General features: G+C 44.1%; 1 protein-coding gene across 2 annotated transcripts in view; it reads right to left on the reverse strand.

Moving 5' to 3' along the window:
* The window catches only part of BLTP3B (bridge-like lipid transfer protein family member 3B), a 2,399,137-nt gene that overhangs the window by 2,117,735 nt on the left and 258,901 nt on the right, over positions 1-22,501 (reverse strand). For both annotated transcript variants that reach the window (XM_069629381.1, XM_069629382.1), the window contains exon 3: positions 16,912-16,950. In XM_069629381.1, the coding sequence (XP_069485482.1) occupies positions 16,912-16,950 (39 nt within the window). The remainder of the gene's footprint in view (positions 1-16,911; positions 16,951-22,501) is intronic.

Below are 22,501 nucleotides of genomic sequence, written 5' to 3' on the forward strand. Positions count from 1 at the left end.
AGTGTTAAAACAAATGAAAATGCTACTAATAGATGAAGTGAGCATGGTCTCCAACCTAATGTTGGCTTTGATTCACCTCAGATTACAAGAAGTACTCAAAACAAACTACGAAGAGCTCTTTGGAGGAAAACACATTATTGTTTTCGGAGATCTTCAATTGACACCAGTGAAAGGTGAACCTATTTTTAAAACCTTAGGACACAAACTCTGCCGTAAAACTGTTGGCAGCATAGGAAATGTCAACCTTTGGCAACATTTCCAATACAGAGAATTAACAGAAAACATGCAGCAATATGCAGATCTCACTTAAGCCAACATCTTAAAAAAAGTATTAGAGTTGGTATACTATCTCAAGAAGCACAAGCAATATTGAAAACCTGGCACATGTATGCACTTTATGACGATAATGCATGTGCTACTGAGGACATGGAGCAATTAGCGCACAAAAATGTCAATTGTATGGCCTTAATGCCAACTCTTGCAAGCTGTTTCAAATTCAAACAAACAATGTTAAATGGAAATTAGTGCCACAGACAAACTAGACGTACATGGTATGACACTACCCATGTGTGAGCAAGCCACAACAAGACTAAATAGTTTAGAAAATTAAATCTCCAACCCAGCTGGGTTGGAAAAAAATATTAAAATTATCCTTAAATTGTAGATTAATGCTCAAACGTAACCTTGACGTGGATCAAGGACTAGTTAATGGAGAACTGGGTACAGTTGTTTGCTTTCAAACATATCCACGTGACAACAACATTCAGTTTGTCAATATTCTCTTTAACAAACTTTCAGAAGTGAAAAGGATAGGACGCTCAACAGCTCGATTCGTTCTCTTCAAAGACATTTATGTACGTAGAGAACAATTTTCTCTGACTCTTGCATACGCAGTCCCCATTCATAAATCACAAGGTCTTACCCTAGACAAAGCATTGATAGACATTGGTAACACAGTCTTTAAAGAAGGCATGAGCTACGTAGCACTATCACGCTTACGTACACTTGACTGACTATTTCTAATCAACTTTGATGCAAGTAAAGTAAACGCTGATATTCCTTGCATTTTAGAATACAATAGACTTCGTTCACTATACACCCCCCATCTTAAAACATATCCTGTTCCACAAAAAGTAAAACGTTGTAAAAGAAAACTAATTCAAACAGAAAAGCAACAGGATGTCACTGCAAATCCTCCAAAGAGAGAAAAAGAAGCTAATACTTCATCAATTACCACAACCAAAGAAGAACCTATTACTCAAAGTAACTCGGGTACTTCTTCAAAGAAACAACACATATTCCGAAAAAGAAATGACTTGGACACAGACTTATCTGGTCCATTTAAATTTTCAAATATAACAGGTGTAAGTTGCTACGCAAATGTAGCAATGAACATTCTATTTCAATTGCCACAAATTGTTGACAACATTTACTTACACAGTACAGACCAATTGTGTTTGCAAATGTTAGTACTTCACTAAACAAACAATCCTGACAACACGTATAGTGTTCATGAAATAAGACAAGAATTGGACTACTGTGCTGGAATGGTGAAATTCACTATAAACTCACAGGAAGATCCACAAGAATTTCTAATGTACTTACTACAAGTACTGGAAAACAAAAACATACCTATAAATGAAATCTTCTAGATTTCATACATGTGGAAACATACATGCACTCTCTGTAACAATGTGACACAGGAACAAATCCCCAATGAGCGCTTTGTGTATGTATCCAAACCCAATTGTGAATTCGTTCCATTTCAGCAACTTGTACAAAATGCAAACCATGGTAGATTATGTACTACCTGCAATTCGGATAATCGTTCCACCTTACTAATACAAACACATAGTAAATACGTAATACTAATGCTTCTACGTTACAATGCAGATGGTACCAAAAACATCTGCAAGTTGACTGGATTCACACATGGTCAAGTATCACTTGGTAAGAAAACCTTCACAACAGTAGGTATAATCTACCACACAGGAGCCACAACCAATGCAGGTCACTACACTGCATATATAAAAACAAAATGTGGATGGTTCGAATGTAATTATAGTACCATTACTCTAAAGCAGAGATTACCAGCAAATCTTACAAACACTTATTTAATCTTCTGAAAACCAAAATTTATTAACTAATCTGTACTTAAACATTAACAAAACTTCAATTAAAAAACTATAAACTGTTAGAATATGCCAACTGGTATCTAACTGCCCCAAGATTTTGCAATAACCAAACAGATAAAAACCAATACCACTACATTATTACAAAAAATAGACAGTTTGAATATGCCAACAGGTATCCAACTGCTCCAAAGATCTGCAACAAGCCAACAGATGGAACATTAGCCAGAAACAACAAGTGAACACTAAAAACAAACAAACAAATAGACTGTAGCATAACAAAAAAAGGGTTTTTTTAATCCAACATGGATTTTTTTTTTCTCCCACAGACCCAATGATTTTAGCAACAAACACAGAAACTGAGCAAACTGCACAGTACACAGTACACAGTACATATTTATAATCTACTAAATATGAGGGTCAAAATAAATAAAAGATGTCTATTATTCAATGTTATAAGTCGTTACAAACTACCAATACTAACATGATCTTTTCTTTTAATCACAGAAATAGACAAAGAATATATGCACTCCAGCTACTAAACCAAACAGTAAGTATAGTACAACCACTGCAGGATATCACACCCATAGTCGCTTATAACTTCGGTGCTTATAAATTTGGTCTTGTCCATGCAACCAAGAGTCTAGGCCCTGGCCACAACCACTAAAGCATATCACTCCCATAGTGTCTTATAACTTCGGTGTTTATAAATTTGGTCTTGGGTGCCGAAGTTATAAGCCACTATGGGTGTGATATGCTGCGGTGGTTGTGGCCAGGGCCTAGAGTCTTGGGTGCATGGCCTACGGCCTACAGCCATGCACCCAACACTCTAGGCCCTGGCCACAACCACCGCAGCATATCACACCCATAAATCACACCCATAGAATCAAACATTTTAACTATGCCATATGGACAATTTTGATGTCCGCGGACAATATGAGTGTTCTTAGAACAGTGTCAACTTGTCCACGAATAGTACGGACAGGTATAGTGTCCTCAGGACACCCCCATTTTGTTCATTTACGAACATTTCAGGACACCACGTGGGTTCTTAGAACAGTTTAAACTTGCCTACGAACAATACAGACAGGCATAGCGTCCTCAGTACACCCCCATTTTGTTTATTTACGAACAGCCTAGAACACTTGATGTATTCTTAGAACAGTTTCGACTTGCATGCAAACTATACAGACAGGTACCGTGTCCTAAGGACACCCCATTTTAATTAACTACGGACATTAAGGACAGCTCTGCTGTCCGCGGTCAGAACAAACACAACAGGGGTACCTGCCACCTAAATTAATACAACATTTGACCTATCTCTTACTCCCCCACCCTCCCCAAACAGTCTTACACGCCAACACACTTGACTAAATAGTATTTTGGCAAGTTTCACCGTGCTGTCCGCGGATACAAGATGGCAGGCGTTCAGAAAAAATCTGATGCACTTCACGCTCACCGCCATCCAATCAGCGGACACGCCGCATGTCCACGGACATGACGCAAGCCGATTAGCCAATCAGGACACTGTCCGCAGAGCGAACAGGGAAGTGTGTCCGCGGACCGAACATAGATATCACTAATTTTTTTATGCCCTACTTTTTGGTCGTTTTAAAAAAAAATACTGGATGGATTTTCATCAAATTTACAAAAGCACGCTTTCGGGACCAAGCCGCTGCTCCTGCCGCAAATTTGGTGAAAATCCATCCAGCGGTTTGGGCTGTAGGCATGAGCAAAGTTTTTTCCCCATTCAGTCTATGGGAAAAAAAGTTTTGGGACCCCACCCTATAACTTTGCCCCCCGGACCGCACGGTCGCCTGAACCGGCGTCTCCTCTGTCAGGCCGATTCAAGCCTTCCAAACTCATAATTTACATCAATTTTCCAGTTTTCTGTGTCCGTTCCTGCTTCCTTACACCCGGAGCACCTCCGTGTCAAGTTTCCACCACAATCGCATCTTCCTTCTACCTGATCTCTGCTTGGTGGTCCTGTTGCGTCTTGGTCTGTTGGCCTCTTCCCGCTCTTCCTGGCGTGGTCACGACAGCTTGCCGCCTGCAGAGCCTGGTCGTCCTGGCCTCCTCCCCCCTTCTGATGCCGGCACTGCTCCACTAACCAGCTCCTGCCGGCTCTGATCTCTGCTTGGTGCTCCTGTGGTGTGGTGCTCCCGGGGCGAATTGGGCAGTTGGCCTCTTCCTGGCGTGGTCGCAACAGCTTGCCGCCTACAGAGCATGTTCGTCTTCGCTTCCTCCACCTTCTGCTGCTGGACCTGTTCCACTATCCTGCTCCGCCTCAGCCATGGCCCGCCAGTACATCCTGCGCCCTCCTCTTTCTAGCTCGAGTCCTTCAGCCTTGTCCGTTGCAGTGTACGGCTGCTGTTGCAGGGGCGGTGTTAGGGAGAATTCTCTGTAAGGCTAATTTCCAAAACCTAGTGAGTCCCCCAGCAGCTTTGCTGGATTTTTGGGGTTTATTTTTTTCTCTCCTGCTAAGAGTGAGATTCTTTTGCTCCCACTCTTAGACATGATTTGAGGTGTTCCTTTCACTTTCCATGTGTTTTATGGGGTCTTTTACTCCATAGGGTCTCGTGTATTTTTTATGTGGGTTACACAGCACCCTCTGTGCCGTAACCCAGGGGTGTCGTAGCGAACCCCCAACATAGACTCCATACCCTGGGACTGACTACTGTCTCCCAGGGCATGTAAAGTCACCATTGGCTTTACTAGTCCCAAATTATGAACAGAAACCAGTACAAACCATCATATTGTGGACGTACTGGCCGGGGCAATTCTACTGCCCCGGGGTCTGTTGTTCTTGGGGGCACGTCTCCGTCCCACCTGATCGAGTTTTGGCTGGTGGCAGTGGATACTACTTTTTATATTCGACCGCAAATATATCTCTATCGGATTTTCCCATTGTTCGAGGCTACCAACTTTAATTATTTAATTCTTATAGCCTCGAACATACCGCCGGTTTATTTATTTAATATTAATTCACTGGTTGGTATTTTTTGCCAGAACTCAATTCTAAAATGGCGTTTGTGTTCTCTTCTGTGACTCCAACCCAAGTCGAGCCCTTTGTTCCACTTTTTGGTGGGCTTCTCCACAGAAGCCTCCAAAAGTGGTGCCACTCTGTCTGGGTACCACAGGGGGTGTGGGAGGGGGTTTAGGCACCCTGGACTGAGTTGCCTTGGCAACTCAAGTAGCACTCTTGTGTGATTGGCCCAAGTGGTGAGCCGGCCGTCTCACCACTTAGCATGTTTGATTGACAGCTAGGCTGAGTGAATGGGGGTTTGCTGCATAAAAGCAGGGCTTTGGGGACTGGAACTTCAGAAGTCGCCACAGGACCTAAGAATCTGAGGAGGGAGAAGCTGAGCCGACCTGCAACGACGACACCACCGGTGGAGCCCTGCTGAACCGTCTCACCACTTTTCCCGACGACAGAGGAGATCTCCAGTCCGGAGAGTCTTCTTCCTTTGACTGGTGGGGATAACCAGTTTCGCCTTCTTTTCACCTTCCTGGAGCATCTCGTGGCCGCCTTGCCCGTGCCAAGCACCCCAGCAACCGGAATACCACGGTTTACCACTACCGCGAAGAGAAGGGTAGTGCCTTTTATCCAGAGAACTCCGCGACTGGTTTCTTCCCTGGCAGTGCAACGACCTTCATCTTTCCTCCACGGCAAGACCTCTATTTCCTCTGGACGAAACACCGACTTGCACCTGCTGCCAGGAACAACTGCCCCCGCTGGAGCTTCCTTCACACTTAAGGTACTGTGTCCCACCTGGCTTCCCTTGCGACAGATCGTTCGGGGTGACAGTAAAGCCTCGACTTTCTAACCTGGACTGGCCTGGGACAACCTAGCTAACTTTTCCTGACTTTAATTTCATCCTTTTGTGCGAACTATCTACAAAGACTCTTTGGGCATAACCCCACTGGTGAACCTGGACCCCTTCTGCTTGCTCTCTCCAAGAGTGGGCCTTGCAATTGACTTCCTTGCTCTCCAGTAGAACTCTGCCTATCCTGCCTTACTATGGTTCTTTGAGAAAGTATTGAAACTTGTCTGCTTCTTTAACTCTGCCTTTTTTCCCTCCCTTTCTTTACAACTTATTAGAGTGTCATCTTATGTTAAGCGCTCACCTCTGTCTGAAAATAAGTGGTGTTTTTCACTGAGACTGGTCTAATAAGTGAATAGGGTTGTATATATATGATAGTGACTGTGTGTTGAAATTACTTACATCTTTTTTGCTAGTGTGATTTACAAGTGTGTTTTTAAATAAATAATTATATACTTTTACACCAAAGCTCTGGTCAGTGTTTGTTTGTACTACTGTGTCTCTGTACCTATTGTGTATACTCTGCATACTGCCCACCTCTTCTTGAGAGAAGTCTGACTGCTCAGCCACAGCTACCAAGTGAATCTGTGTGGTACAGACTGCTACCAAGTGGGTTTACTGCCAAACACCTGTAGTCTTAAATCTTTTGCAGTGGTCCCCAAGGGAACTGCACAGGTTTCTGCCTAACAGGCGGCTTGAGGGTTCACGCTGCGTCCTTGGTGGCCGGGCCTCTTCCTGCGCCCCCTCCTCCTTCCTGCTCTGTCTCGATCTTGTCCCGATTTCAAAACCCGGGCCGGATTGACTGCAACAACTTCTTCCGTGGCTGCGGGGCCGCATCAGGCACGTCACTGGACCCGGTCCTGATCGTGTGCACCAGCTTCTTCTGCGTTGGCTGGGCTGCTTCAGGCACTTCTCCTGGTGTGGTGGTGCTGGTTTGTCCCTTGCCTCACTTGGATCAACCTGGCCACCATCTCTGTTACCGGTAACCCCGCCGGTCTGCTGTGCCTCATTCGTGGCCTGCTTTCTTCATCTGTATTCTCATCTTCCTGCTCTGATCTTCGTGGCACCGACCCCTTGGTTGCGGGGCACCTGGCCCTGGATCCCGCTGCACTGCGATTCCCACTCTCTGTTCTTCTGGTGAGTCGCTCCTGACTCCTCCGGCATTTTATACTCTACTTCCTGCTGGTAGTCACGTCTTGGCCTGCTCACTTGTCCTCTACAGACTGTTCCCGCACTGCTCCAGTACCTTGGGTGCGGCTCGTCATCACCTGATCTACACTGCCTCCATGGACTTGTTCTTGCACGCCGTTGCTTTCCTACCAGTGCACCTTTAATCACTCCACTATCTACTCTGGATCTGCTCCTACGCTCGCCTGCTACGACCTGACCTCCACGCCTGAACTTGTTTTTGAGGGCTGTATCCTTCCTGTCAGCTCGCCTTCCCCCTCTCCACTGCTACAGCCTTGGTTTTGCTTGTGCGGGCTGTATCCTACCTGCCTGTGCACCTCTCTTCACCTCATAGCTGCAGCCTTTGTCTTGCTCATGCGGGCTGATTCCTACCGGTTTGTGTAACTCCCATCACTCCACCACTTCCTCCTGCACTGCTCCTCTGCTCTTCCGTGGTCATGCTGGTGCTGACCGCTCCCTTACAGTCACATGGTGTCTGCTCTCCTGCTTGCCTGCTACGAACCAGCCTCCTCGACTCCTTGATCCTGCTATTAAAGGCCGTTCTCATCTTGCCTGCACACTTGTGAACTGCACACCTGCCTGCTCCTTCTTCACTCCACTACTTCCTCCTTCACTCCTTGGTCTTCCTAGCGCTGACAGTTCCCATACTATCCCATTGTGCCTACACTCCTGCTCGGCTGATACCTGTGATCTCCTCACCTGCTGGCGTATCTCATCACTCCACCATTTCCTCTCGCTCTGCCCCTCTGCCCGCCTCCCGTGAACTGGCCTCCATGCCCCATCGACTTCCTGGTGCATTCACTTCCCACACAACCTCATTGTGTCTGCTCTCCTGCCCACCTGCTACTATCTGCCTTCCTCGCCTCCCTTTCCTCCTAGAGTAGCTGCACCCATCCTGCCGGCTCACCAGTGATCTGCACACCTCTACTCCTTTCCCCGGTCCCTCCCCACCTCTTTTTTTCTGCTAGTGTGGTCTGTTCCCATCTTGCCTGAACCCCAGTGATCTGCCACCTGCACACCTGTATCCAGTTCCCCTCTCCTCCCGCTACTGCTCTCCTACTCACCTGCTGTGATCTGCCTCATCTATCACCTCTATTCAGAACCCTTCTTGTGCTTCTGAACTGCTGCATCACCTTTCGACCCTTTTTGCCTCCCACACCAGTACCCTTACTTTTCCTCCTGACCCATTACTCCTCTCTCTCTTGTTATGAGTGTCTCTAATCTCCATTCTCCTTTCCTACCTCTCCCCATGTTCTCCTCCCGCTCTTTACACCCTTACGTCTGCCCCTTTCTCCTCTCCCTCTCCTTTATCCTCATGTCCACTCCTACGTTCAACCTCTTCCCCTCTCCACACCTCTCCTCTTCTAGCCTCCCCAGTCGTCCCAACCTTATCTATCCTCCTATTGTTGAACACTCTAGCCTCATCAACATTGCCCTCTGGAACGCAAGATCCCTTTGCAACAAAAGACTGCTGCTGTTCTGGACATGTTTTTGCGACTTAACCTTCAATTCCTCTGTATTACCGAATCTTGGATACCTCTTCACAACTCTATTGTATCTGCTTCCCTCACTACCTCCTCTTCTCCCTTCTCATGTCTCCCGATCCTCTGGTCGTGGTGGTGGCATCGGTCTCCTCCATCACCCTATTTGTCTTTTCTCCCCATCTACTACGCCCCTTCCCACCTTCCCTTCCTTTGAATACCTGTATAAAATCTTTCACGTCTCCTCATGCTATTTACTTTCTAATTGTCTACAGACCCCCTGGCCCCCTCTCTTCCTTCTATGATGATCTTGACCACCTTCTCTCTCTCTCTCTCTCTCTCATCTCCCCATCCCCCTTTCCCTTTACTGTACTCAGTGACTTTAACCTACACCTCACCTCTTCACTACAACCATCCCCTCTGTTTTCTATTCTTGACTCTTACCTCCTCTCTCCCCTCCCTTCTTCTCCCACTCACTTCTCTGGCTCCACTCTTGATCTAATATTTATCTCATCCTTCTCCTCCTCCCCAGTTACTACCCTCCCCAATTATCTTTCTGACCATGCTCTACTTTCCTTCTCTCTCTCCCCCCTCTTCCTCAATTTCCTTCTCTAGACGGGATCTCCGTAACTTTAACACTTCTCTCTTCCTTGACTCCTGCTCTTCCTCCCTCCCCCCTCTGACTTCTCTTCTCTCTCTGCTGATGAAGCTTTATCCTCTCTGTCCTCCTCTATCTCTTCTACTCTCGATCAACTTCACCCCCTTCCGCCTTCCGCCCAACACGTAAACCCTGGCTATCTCCTTATATTCTGTCTATGCGTCGCCTCCTCCGTCGCCTTGAGCGACGCTGGCTCAAACTCTGCTCTCCCTCTAATCAATCCTCCTATTTCTCGTACCATTCTCTCCATTATGACTCTTGCCTTAGCCTTGCTAAATGTACCTACTATTCTAACCTTCTCCAATCCCAAGTCTCCCATCCTCGTCAGATCTTTCAGACATTATCTCGTCTTCTTTCCCCTCCTCCTGACCTTTCCGCTAATTCTCCCCTCTCCCCTTCCGATTTTGCTGACTTTTTCTCTTCTAAAATATTCTCTTCGCCAAAACATTCTTACTCCCCTCCTCCCCCTTCAATCTCTTCCTCTTCCCTGTCTGACTTCTCTCCTGTCACTCCTTCCGAAATCTCCCTCATCCTGTCCAAAACTCACCCTACTGCTACCCCCTCTGATCCCCTCCCCATCCCGCTGATTCCTAAAATCCACCTCTCCTCCTTCCCTACCTTACCTCATTCTTCGATATCTGCCACCTTCCCTTCCGCTTTCAAACATGCTACTATCATTCCTATTTTGAAGAAACCCTCTGCTAACCCCCTCCTTGCTTCCAACTTCCGCCCAATCTCAATTCTACCATTCCTCTCTAAACTTCTGAAACGATTAGTCTATTCTCAAATATCTACCTTTGTTACCAATCTCTCTCTTCTCCCCCTCTCAATCTAGTTTCCACCCTAAGCACTCTACTGAAACTGCCCTCACCTATGTTCTCAACTCCCTACTTACTGCTTGCTACTCTAAGCAATCCTATGTCCTTGTCCTCCTTGACCTCTCTGCAGCCTTTGATACCAATCATCACCCCTTACTTCTCAACACTCTTTCTTCCTTTGGTATCAGTTGTTCTGTTCTGAACTGGCTTTCCTCCTACCTTGCCAACCGTTCTTTTGCTGTCTCTTGGGGTGGTCGTACCTCTTCCACTCTCCCTCTGGACTTCGGTGTTCCCCAAGGATCTGTGCATGGCCCTTTCCTTTTCTCACTTTACACTTCTCTTCTCGCCCCCATTATCTCCTCTTTTGGCATTTCTCATAATTTCTATGCTGATGACAGCCAGCTATTTCTTTCCTTCTCCTCTTTCACCCCCGCAATCCACCAAAATCTTTCTTCCCGTCTTACTGCTATTCAAGACTGGATGTCTTCCCACTTTGCCTCAACCCTGACAAAACTGAAGTCTTATTCTTCCCCTCCAACACTCTTCCTCCCCCTTCTCCCCCCTCCTTTTATTCTCTTTCCTCCTACTAACCTCCCTATCTCTGCTTCTGCTCATAACCTTGGCCTCCACCTTGACTCTACCCTCTCCCTTTCCCCATCATATTTCTCTTTCCTCTCGCGCCTGCCGCTTTCACCTATTCAATGTTCGCAAAATCCGCTCCTCCCTCCCCTTCCATGCTACTAAACTCCTAATATCTTCCCTCATTTTCTCCAGACTTTTCTACTTTTCCTCTCTCCTCTTTGGACTCCCTGCCTCTCACCTTGCTCCCCTCAAATCCCTTTACCACTCTGCTATCCGTATCCTACTGTCTTCTTTCACCTCTTGATTCCATTTCCTCATCCCTTTCTTTTCTTGGCTGGCTTCCCTTTCACTCCCAACTTAAATTTAACTTTCTTTGCCTAGTTTTTAAATCTCTTCATGGGCTAGCTCCCCCCTAGCTTTCCTCTCTCCTTTCTCTCTACTCCTTCTCGCTCCCTCAGATCTGCTGATCTCTTCCTCCTCACAGTACCTCCTTCCCCTTGTGCTTCCTCTCATTTCCGTTCCTTTCAGCTTCTAGCCCCCCCCAATCACTGGAACTCCCTACCTCTCTCCACCCGTTCCATTTCCTCTTACCCCTCTTTCTGTGCCTCCTTGAAATCCTTCTTTCTTCACCCCCCGCCCTAACTTCTCTCTTTCTCCTATCATATCTCTACCCTCCTTCCTACTACTTCTTCCCTTTCTCCTACCTCCTTCCCTCCTCCTGTTATCTCTGTATTCTTCCACCGCTCTGACCTCCCTTTCTACTTCCCTTCTTCCTCTTATCCATTCCTCCTTTAGAACTGGTCAATTTATCTACATACTGTTTTTGATGGGTTGTTTCATGTCTTTGTAACTTTTTTGCTTCTTGTTTACTATGTATTCTTGTTGTTGTATTGTAATGCGCTTTGGCGTAAAGCACTATATAAACCTAATAAATACAAATATATATATATAAATAAATAATACGATACATTACTCACTGTAATCATATGCTTGTATCCGATTAGATTAACATGCTGTGCATGGGCCGACATCTAGTGGAAGCTGCAGAGTATTACAGTTGTATTCAAAACCCGAAAAAGGGACTTCAACAGTGCCAGTAATACTATCCCTAGTGCGACGTTCCCTGTACCCTTGGTCCTTCACGCGTCGAGGTCTCTCAGATTGTTTTGTTTCCGACATGAGGTAGCATGAAGTGTAGCGCGAGTACAGGTGTACCCAAGCAGATATATATCACAGAGGCTCATATAAACATCCATGCACCTTCTTTCCAAACGGAGGAAGGGTAGGCGCGTGTGAATCTAAGCAGATACAAGCATCAGAAATACGATTACGGTGAGTAATGTATCCCTTCTGAGGCTTGTGGAATCTGCTTAGATCACATGCTGTGCATGAAATTAGGGAGCAGTGTTGAGAGAAGTTGGTGGGTTGTGAGAAGGTCCAGCAGAAAATAGATGTTTTAGAACTGCTTGTCCCACCTGTGTATCTGCTTTGGAATGAGTGTCAATACAGTAGTGCTGAGTGAAAGTGTGTACTGAGCTCCATGTAGCTGCTTTGCAAATGGTGTCTACCGAGACATTTGCGATCAAAGCCAAAGTAGCTCCTGTACCCATTGTGGAGGGAGCTCTTGGGGCGAAAGGCAGAGTTTTGCGTGATAACGAGTAACAGAATTGTATGCATCTGAATATCCACCTGGAGATGGCATTTTTGGAAATGCAGTCTTCTTCTCTGCCTGGTGCTACAGAGACAAACAGTTGGCCTGTTTTCTTAAGCGGTCTGGTCTTGTTTACATAGTAATGGACCGCTCTCCTTACATTTAGTGTATGGCGTTTTTTTCTCAGCTGAGCTAGTTGGATTCTGGAAGAAGGCCAGTAGCTCAATGGATTGGTTCACGTGAAATTTGGAAATTAATTTAGGTGACAACATAGGGTGTGTACGTAAAACCAATTTGACGTTGTGTATGACAAAGGAAGGGCCCTGCACTGACAATTCTTGCAGTTCACTAACTCTTCTTATGGAAGTAATAGCCACTAAGAAGGCAGTCTTGTATGTCAGGTGTTTAAGACTTGACTTATGCATAGGCTCAAAGGGGGGTCCCATGAGCTTTGCGAGTACTACATTGAGATCCCAGCCTGGCGAAGGATTCGAGAGCGGAGTCTCTTTGCTCCCTCCATGAATGCTTTAATGACTGGAACATTCCACCACAATACTTTACTCTTAGAGGTGGTGTAAACTGATAAAGCCGCCAGGTGGACCTTTATAGAGTTCAATACTAACCCAGAGTGTAACAAGTGGAGCATAACGTTAGGAATGTGGGATGGCGTACATTCTATGGGGTTTATTTGTTTAGACTGGCACCAAATTCCAAATCTCCTGCAACTGTCGAAATAACAGTGTCTGGTATTTGGTTTATGTGCCTCATTGAAGATATCCATACACCGTTGTGGTAGATTAAGATGTCCAAACTCTATGATCTCAGGAGCCATGCTGCCAAGTTCATCGAGTGTGGTTGAGGGTGAACTGTTATTCCCCCGTGTTGGGTCAATAGCTTGGTTTGGCACGTGAGTTTGATGGAATCGCACATCACCAGTTTGCACAGATGTGGATACCATGGTTGTCTCGCCCACATGGGAGCAACTAGGATGAGCATCATCTGCTTTTTATTAATTTTGTTCGCCACCCTGTTCACCTGGACGTGGGTGTTGGAGGAAAAGCGTAAGCATATTTCCTGGACCAACTCATCCATAGGGCGTTTCCCCTTGGAGTTCGGCTGGGGAAACCTGGATGCGAAGTCTAGGCATTGCATGTTTTCTCCTGTAGCGAACAGGTCTAGCGTGGGGGTAACTCCATTGCGAAAAGATGTGGTCTACGACATTTGAGCCTAGTTGCCACTTGTGTTCTTCTGGTAGGGGATCTCTGCTCAGAGAGTCTGCTAAAGTATTGAGAACCCTGGAACATGTTGGGAGGATAGGAACATCCCCGTTTGAGTGCCTATTTCCATACTTTCTGTTCCAGTTTGGACAGATTTGGAGAGTGCGTGCCCCCCTGCTTGTTTATCTAGAACATTGCAGTGGTGCTTTCGGTAAGAATTTGAACCGACTGATTTGTCACTTGTACTTCGAATGCTTGAAGCGCTTTGAATACAGCTAGAAGTTCCACGGGGTTGACTGTTGGGTACAGTCATTTTGGTTTCACTGTTGGTTCCAGTGTTATGGTTGACCTGCCTGTATGGTTACGGTTGGTGCTTTGGGTCCATGTGAGGTGCGTGGTATCAAAATATTTTGGTTGTGTTGGTTCTGTTTTAAGGGGGGAGTGGAGTCAGTGTGTTCCATTTTCATTGCAGCATGTTCATGTTTATTTTATTTATTCGTATTTTTAAAGCACACATCAGTCCTGGGGCATCAAGGCGCTGTTACAGATATACATTGCTGGTTACAAATGAAGGCTTAGTAGTTACATTGACATTTGCATTTACAGTTCATCTTAGAGTTACATTATACATAGTGATTGCATTTACAGTGCAGCTTATGCATTCGCCGGGCGGGGAGAGCAAGGACGCTAAGGTGTAGTGTGGGTTATATGAATAGCGTGTTTTTGAGAGATTTGCGAAAGGCGAGCAAGGAAGGTTCTGCTCAGAGTGCGTTGGGGAGGGCATTCCAGAGTTTAGGTGCTATGTGGGGGAAGCCAATGCCGCTGGCGTTCGCTCTTTTTATGGAGGGTACGCAGAGTTGGTTTGCATGGTGGCTCCTTATGCGGCGGGAAGAGATGTTTTTGGATATGGTTTCTGATAGGTAGGATGGGGCGGAGAGATTGATGAGTAGCATGTAGCATGCTCAGGTGTACCATTTCTACTTTAGCTAATCTTACATGCGTCTTAAAAACCTGGTGTTGTGGGATCATACTTTTTCACACGCACTTGCCATTTTCGCATGCATTGTATCAATTTTTTGATTGCATCTTTAATTCTAAGGGAAGTGCATCTGTTTTCTATCTCTGGATGGGTATTTTCCAGCTTCTAGTTCGTTGCCATCTTCAGTACCATTTCATGGTCTGTTTTCCAAGTGTGGTCTGGTATGTTGTCCCTGCACAGTGGTGTCTGGGTGAATGTTGGTGCTTTTTGGAAGAGTTTTTAGCTTAGTTTGCTCTTGTACCAAATTAGGTGGGGAGTTTCTTATTTGGTCTTTGTGCTGGCCACACGTGGATCACGTGAGAAGTTTCATTGTTGTTATTGGTGGTATTCCTTTTTGGTTGTTAACGAGGGAGAGGTGTTGTAGCTTGGGTTATGGGTGCATCATGTCATGGATAATGATAAGTTATTTATATAGCGCCTTTATCCAAAGCGCTTTACACAGCACATATTTACATACAATATCACCCAACCGAAATTGGTATTCATTTATCGACCTCAGAAGGATGAAAGACTGAGTTGGCCTTGCCGGGATTCGAACCTACGACCTGCAGATCACGCTCAGATCGCAGCAGCCAGCGCTCAACCCGCTGAGCTATTTTACCGGCCTAGGAAGGTGAGCAGAATGTGGTGATGTCATATTGGAGTGTTGGTATGTGACTGAATCTGTGTGTTCAAAGTGTGGCAGTTGGAGCTAAAGGCTGGCTGGATTGGATGTGCCAGTGTCCTGTAACTAGGAAAATAGATGGAATAAATCTACCATTTTACGTGTGATCTCTGGTGTGGTACATCACTGTAAGAAGCCCATTACTTCAATGATAAACAGTGATCTACCTTTGTAGGCTATTGCGGGTCACATGCTATATGTAATGCTTTTACTGGAGCTTGATCCTTACTGCTCTCTAACTCTACCTTGCTTAAAGCGTTGGGAAGAAAACGCACATCCGGGAACAACTTCTCGCAATCCCTCCTCCATGCCCAAATGCACACAAACATCCAAATCGCATATCCGCTTCTCTCCTGCGCTCAGCGTTCGGTTAGTATGCACAGGAAAATAGAAACAGAGCAATTCGATATATTCTCTCCCTGCTTTCAACTCCTGAGCTGCTACCTGAAACTTCCATCAGTTTTGCAGCTTGTGCATGCTCTGTGCTTATACTCGCAGTACACTTTCGCCACAGCTATGCCATTCATTAGCCTCGTCTGGGACATGCAACTTTTTCTCTATGAAGAGACACATGCTGCACCCTCCCGAGTGTGGCTGGGCGTTCCATACTCTCATGCACACCTTGACACAGACAGAGCTAGCAATGCTCAGAAACACAGGGCAGTGAAAGAGTGCCCTCTTTTCTGTGGCTTGTGCATAATGGGAGGAGTGTTACAGCACCAACGTCCATTATAGACAAGCCACCACGGCTTGGCTTCACAGCCCCAATTGTGAAGCTCAATCGTATGACCTTGGTAACTGTCGAACAGGCATCAGAAGTTGTATGGTGGACAGCTGGTTGCAACCTAATAAAGACAAAAAGTAAACCATCTTTTTTTAGCCCTGACAGGCTTTCCAAGAATCTTGAACTGTTCTTACCTCAGCGTTTTTTGGTTGGCTCAACTTTTGGCATGTCACTCATCCCTCAAATTAACAAAGTGAAAACTTCTGCCTATTCCAGCACAGACGCTTCAACCGCTTACTCTTATCTTCCTAAATGTGACGAAGTCCTCATAATGAATGCTCTCAAGCTAGCCTCTGGATTATGCTAACTCCCTTCACCGTTGTCTTTCAGTCCTCGCCGTCCAAAAATTGCAGATCATCAAGAGCCTGGCTAATCATCCTTCTCGTGGACTTTCCAAGAACCTCTTAGATACCCATCTACTTACTTCCAATAATAAACCAAATCAAAATGCTTGGTTTGATACATAAATGTCTAGACAGTGGAGCGCCATTATATTTAGTGAACAGAATTCACCCCTGCATCCCCACATGTTCAATGTTGTTAATCCGGGAAAGGACGTCTTTGTACCTCCAGCCTAAACCCACAAGAAAGATCTTCAGTGTCTGTGGTCCCCTCTTTTTTCCTGCATCAAACCCCACTTTTTCAGACGTTAAACTGTCGATCATCCTGTCCAGAAACACTGCAATGAAAAACAGCGCAAAGGAGCAGTTCACACCACAGTGCTAGCTATGGAAATGATCACACTCACATCTATATTGATTGTCTATATTGACAGGAGTGTCTAATGGAATACCGGGTTTAGTAGTCATTTTCTTCAGTGAATATCTGCTTCAATTAGAGACAGAACATTTTATAAACAATTAAAAAACTCACCAGACTAATTGGATGGGTTTTCAACTTTGTCCATGGTATCTGCAAAGGAAAACATTTATGTAAAATAAGTGACAAGGTAAACGATTCATTACGATTGACCATCATATTCCTTACTAAATGTGACTGATCACAAAACACAGAGGTGTATTTCACCTCTGCCCTACTTCCATGTCCTTTGCCTTCTGGCATCACAGTCTTAGAATGCCTTGTCTGCAGAATGTGTGGGGGGGAGGGTATTTAGAGAGCCCTAGAAGAAACCAAGCTGGTGGAACCACTCTCTCAGTTCTAGCAGAATCGAAGATGGTAGAACCCATCACTCAGCCTACTCCTCCTCCTCCGGCTACTCTAACTCACCCTCTACCTACTTCAAAAGCACGTCAGGTATCGGCACCCTAGTCGAAGAGTGGCTTTATGTTGTCCGGACTGTGACGCACTGGTTCAGAGGGGACCACATACATCGGCATACACCACCACACAAATGATCTATGCGATACAATATCCTTACATCAATTATGTAGGGATGGCAAATCAAAAAGCTAAAATACATCGGACAGAACATAAATCTAAAGTTGGATAACTTGAAATCATCATTGCTTTACCTTTCAAGGACAAAAGGACAAATCATGTAGAGGTGATCTGTAACTTTGGAAACAGTATTGTTGCCCATGAGAAGAGGTAATTTGAACCACTTGTTACATAGAGAGATTTTTTGGATCAGGCCATTAGAAGCAATGTACCCGAGAGGGATGGACCTACAGTGGAATCCAAACTGTTTCCTATAACCTCTTAAAGCTACTTTTGTATTGACTTTAAAAGTTATGAATTTAGAATGAGTTTCAATATCATTGTTTACGAGAATTCAATCTTTTTTGAAAGCTAAACTACTTGTTTTAGGTTGACTTAATATTTACTTACTCAGTAAGACTACCAACAATCACATGACTTGGGATAGTGGGTTTACATAAAATTGCACAATATACTGTACAGAATAACAAATTTACTGAGTTAATTCAGAATGATGTTATATACAATAACTTCCATATTTATTCCTACATTCGACTTGACCCAAATTGACAATGCATGTAAGATGGCACCCAATTTGGACCAGAAAATCATGTCATGGAACGAGTCATGCTGACCACAAAAGTGATGGGTGGAAGGTTTCGAATGAATCTAAACCACTGGCAATTGCTCTGGGCAACCTTCCACACCACCGTTTTTTAGCCGTCTGCGCCATTGCAAAAGGGGACCAGCCATGTGCAAACCAGTCAGCAGCTGCCGCCACCGAAGGTAGCAGCCCAGCCCGAACTGCTAGGCCAGATCCCCTCTGCACAGAAAACCAAGCAACCCCAGACATGTTTCGGCCTTGTTGGACCTCCTCAGTGAGGTGCAGCCTGGTTCCCAGTGGCGCAGCGAGCAAGGGACCCACATCTGGGCATACCCTCTCCCTCACAAGGAGAAATAAACTGACCACAAAAGTGATGGGTGGAAGGTTTCGAATGAATCTAAACCACTGGCAATTGCTCTGGGCAACCTTCCACACCACCGTTTTTTAGCCCGTCTGCGCCATTGCAAAAGGGGACCAGCTATGTGCAAATCAGTCAGCAGCTGCCGCCACCGAAGGTAGCAGCCCAGCCCGAACTGCTAGACGGGCTAAAAACCGGTGGTGTGGAAGGTTGCCCAAAGCAATTGCCAGTGGTTCAGATTCATTCCAAACCTTCCACCCATCACTTTTGTAGTCACAGTTTGTCTCTCCATGTGAGAGAGGGTATGCCCAGACGTGGGTCCCTTGCTCGCTGCGCCACAGGGAACCAGGCTGCACCTCACTGAGGAGGTCCAACAAGCCCGAAACATGTCTGGGGTTGCTTGGTTTTCTGTGCAGAGGGGACCTGGCCTAGCAGTTCGGGCTGGGCTGCTGCCATTGGTGGCGGCAGCTGACCGATTTGCACATGGCTGGACCCTTTTTGCAATGGCGCAGACGGGCTAAAAAACGGTGGTGTGGAAGGTTGCCCAGAGCAATTGCCAGTGGTTCAGATTCATTCCAAACCTTCCACCCATCACTTTTGTAATCATGGAACGAGTCATGAACAACCGATGTCCCTTCTGGGCACTCACAGCTCCTGCGTCTGTGCAAGTTATTTAGTTATCCTGACCGCATCTTACTTGCGATTGGTCTTTTGTCAACAGAAAAACACTATTTGCAGTGATAACTGGTATATCAGCCATTCAACATTCATAGCAAGTAAGCGTTTCTAGCAATATTCAATATAGTTCATTATTTTTCTCACTTAGAAAAGAAGATATTTTAATTACTTTACATACTGTTTTCAGAAATGGAACATTAGGTAACTTATGTATTCAGTTAACGATTATTGAACACACAAATCATCGCTAGAGTTACTGAATTTTGAGTGCTGATGACCATGGATATGAAGAAAGTAAGACAGCAGATTTTATGCAATACCTACTTGAAAGACAGGACATTCAGAATTCCTAAAAATATCCCCTCCTTCAGAAATTGTGTAGGATTCCAAGGTTGGAGGGATTATGCATGTTAGTGGTACAGTCTATTAAAGTGCTTTGGTTTAATTTTATATATGTTCAGTACCAACATAGATTTAGAATTATTTTAGTAGACAAACAGAACTTCCCCTGAAGAAGGGTATATTTACCCAAAACATGTTGGGCAAGAATAACTCCTTTGTTCACCATCAGAGGATTGAGTTTGAGTTGTTAATATGCAACAGATTGAAACATATTTTGATTTGCTTAAAGATGATTTTGCTCTTTGTGTGAAGAATTGGTACTATTTTGTTTATATTCAGAGAACATGTATAAGTAGAAAAAATATCTTGCATGAAGATGTATCAAGTGTTATAAATAATCTACTGTTGAATTGGGTCACAAATATTCTATAAACTTTTGCACTGAATCCTAAATACACATTTGTAGTCCATTAAAGAGTTTTTTTTACATACATTTTCTTCAAAAACTAAAACTGAATTGGTAATATATCTAATTGTATTATATGAATCTTTTTTAAGCTGCTTGGAAGAGTATTTCTTCATTTTGTGTTCAGGGTTCCCAGAAGACACAATTGGGGGCACTATGAGGAGTTAATCCAACTTGCCACACCGCCAATCCCGCAAGTCACTCTTCTGTAACTTTAAAAGAGTAGACAAAAAAAATGTAATGATGGGAAATGGAGTCGAATAACTTTACCATGCTCTGGCTAGATGAACCTATGTGGTTTACGCAAGATGCTGAGTAACATGAATGAGCCCTCAATTCTACAGGAACTGAAAGAATGACATTCCAAGATTTCCTCAGGTCAGGTTGTACTATGGAGTCCTCATAATCCTCCAATCTCCTCACTGTTCCTTTTGAAGAATATGTATCGAAAGTCCTTTTATATGCAGATGATCTCCTAGTTCTGGTCTCAAACCCTTAACGGTCTTACCCTGAGCTCCTACTGACATTGCAGGAATTTGGTAGATTTTCTAATTACAAAGTTAATGTTGCCAAAACTTTGATTTATCCAATTTCTGCGGCATGTCATAGGGGGTTGTTTGATATTGCTCGGGAGATGTGGGCTGATTCGGGTCTTAAATATTTGGGAATTCAATATTGAGATTTTACTTGCGTACAATATTCGCTTGAATATTACAGAAATAGATCAGCTTTGTTGCAAATTAGAGAAGTTGAAACTGACTCTATGGGGTAAAAGTTAGTGCAGTTAAAATGTCACTTCCGAAATTATTGTATGTTTTTAGCATGCTTCCCCTGCCACTTTCAAATAGTGTGTTAAATAAAGGGTATTAATAAGTCTATGAGCAGGTTTCTATGGGGTGAAGGAAATAAGGTGCGAATTCCAAAAGATATTTTACATAAACCAGTACATCTGGGTGGGTTTGGTTTTCCTGATATAAGGCGTTATCATTCGGCTTTTACTTTGCGTGCACTGCATCATTGATTGGCGGATGCAGAGATTAATGGCATGGGTTGGATTAAAATTGAAAAGGAATCTCTCTCTCCCACGCCACTAAACATGCTTTTGTTCATGGATAAAAGATTACCGATTGATACCACTCCACCTTTGATAAAACATGTTGTGAAGGAATGGCATAAAGGTAATGAGATCCGGGGGGGAAAAGTTTTTATTGTGTGAAGATTTGTGCCTATGCAAAAATCAGGCTGTTAAGCAGAATAATAAGGTTATATCATGGGTCACGTGGCAAAATGCAGGTATTTGGAGAATTGGGCAGGTCTTTAATGGTCAGAAAATGGTTGACTGAGTTTCTACGCTTTAAATATAAGCTCAAAGAACTGAGATTTGTCGCTATAATGCTTTGAAGGAGCTTTTTGGTTTATTGTTTTCGCTGTTGAATACTGCTATACATGCACCGCCGACGATTTTCCTTCTTTCCAAGTCTGTACCTTTATCTGCGTCTACCTTGTATAAGCTTATTACACCTTCAGCGTCCCAGGTGGTTCCACAATGTGGTAGGGCAAATTGGGACTCTGATTTGAATAATTCATTATCAGATTTTGAATGGAATCGTGTGTGTGCGGGTCCTGTTAAGTATAAGGTGGATTTGGATTTGAGGTATACACACCAAAGAATTAATCACTACCTATATTGGTCACCGTTGAGAATGAAATCTTGCAAGTTGAGTGCTGTAAACACCTGTTGGAACTGTAATAGACAGGTGGGTAGCACGATCCATATGTTGTGGTTATGTCGAAAAATACAGATATTTTGGGATAGTGTTTTCCAGAGGATGGAATTAGTCTTGAGCTTACCTATACCTAGAGAGCCTCTCCTTGGTGCGCTAGGTTTGATTCCATTGGGTATTGGATTGTCTAACAGCAAAAAGTTCTGGTTATATAGAGCCCTTCTCCTGGCTAAAAAGCACATTTTAAAATTTTGGAAAAGTGATGCTTCTCCGAATACTTAGGATTGGTTGCAAGGTTTGTGCCTGCTAACCAGGAGAGAGAGGGTGTCCTTTAAAGCAAAGGAGCAACTGGACAAATATGAGAGGATTTGGGGAGCATTTAATGATCTCTATGCTTAGTTATCTATTGTAGTCTAGGAGAGGTTTAACAATTATTTTTTATTTTATTTTTATTATTTTTATTTTTTTCTTCTTTTCTTCCTTTCTCGCTCTTTTTAATTTCAATTTTTGATTGTTCTTTATGGATAAAGCTAATATGATGGAATTGCATAAGTATTCTTTGAACATTGTGTTTTTGTATTACATTTTGTTGTCAATGTGTAATATTAAATGTATAAATAAAGTTTTTTTAAAAAAAGGTTGTTTAATTTCTAACTTTTTTTTTCCTTTTGCACCCTCAATGAAATGTATCTGTTGAGGAGGAATCTAGAGGCACTCAATGTCTGTGACCACACTTTATGCCATTTGACTCCATCATCCACTCCCACTGTATCAATCTTTGCTCTAGTCATAGTAGGTTTTTTGATGTAGCATTTGTGCTCAATTAGCCTTGATAATGTGTTAATGGATTAACTGAATAGCCAATCTAAAATATGATTTCTACAATTTAGAATAGAACATGAAGTCTACTTCTC

Source organism: Ambystoma mexicanum, chromosome 12 (genome assembly GCF_040938575.1).
Source record: "Ambystoma mexicanum isolate Mex_15411 chromosome 12, UKY_AmexF1_1, whole genome shotgun sequence".
Lineage (NCBI taxonomy): Eukaryota > Metazoa > Chordata > Amphibia > Caudata > Ambystomatidae > Ambystoma > Ambystoma mexicanum.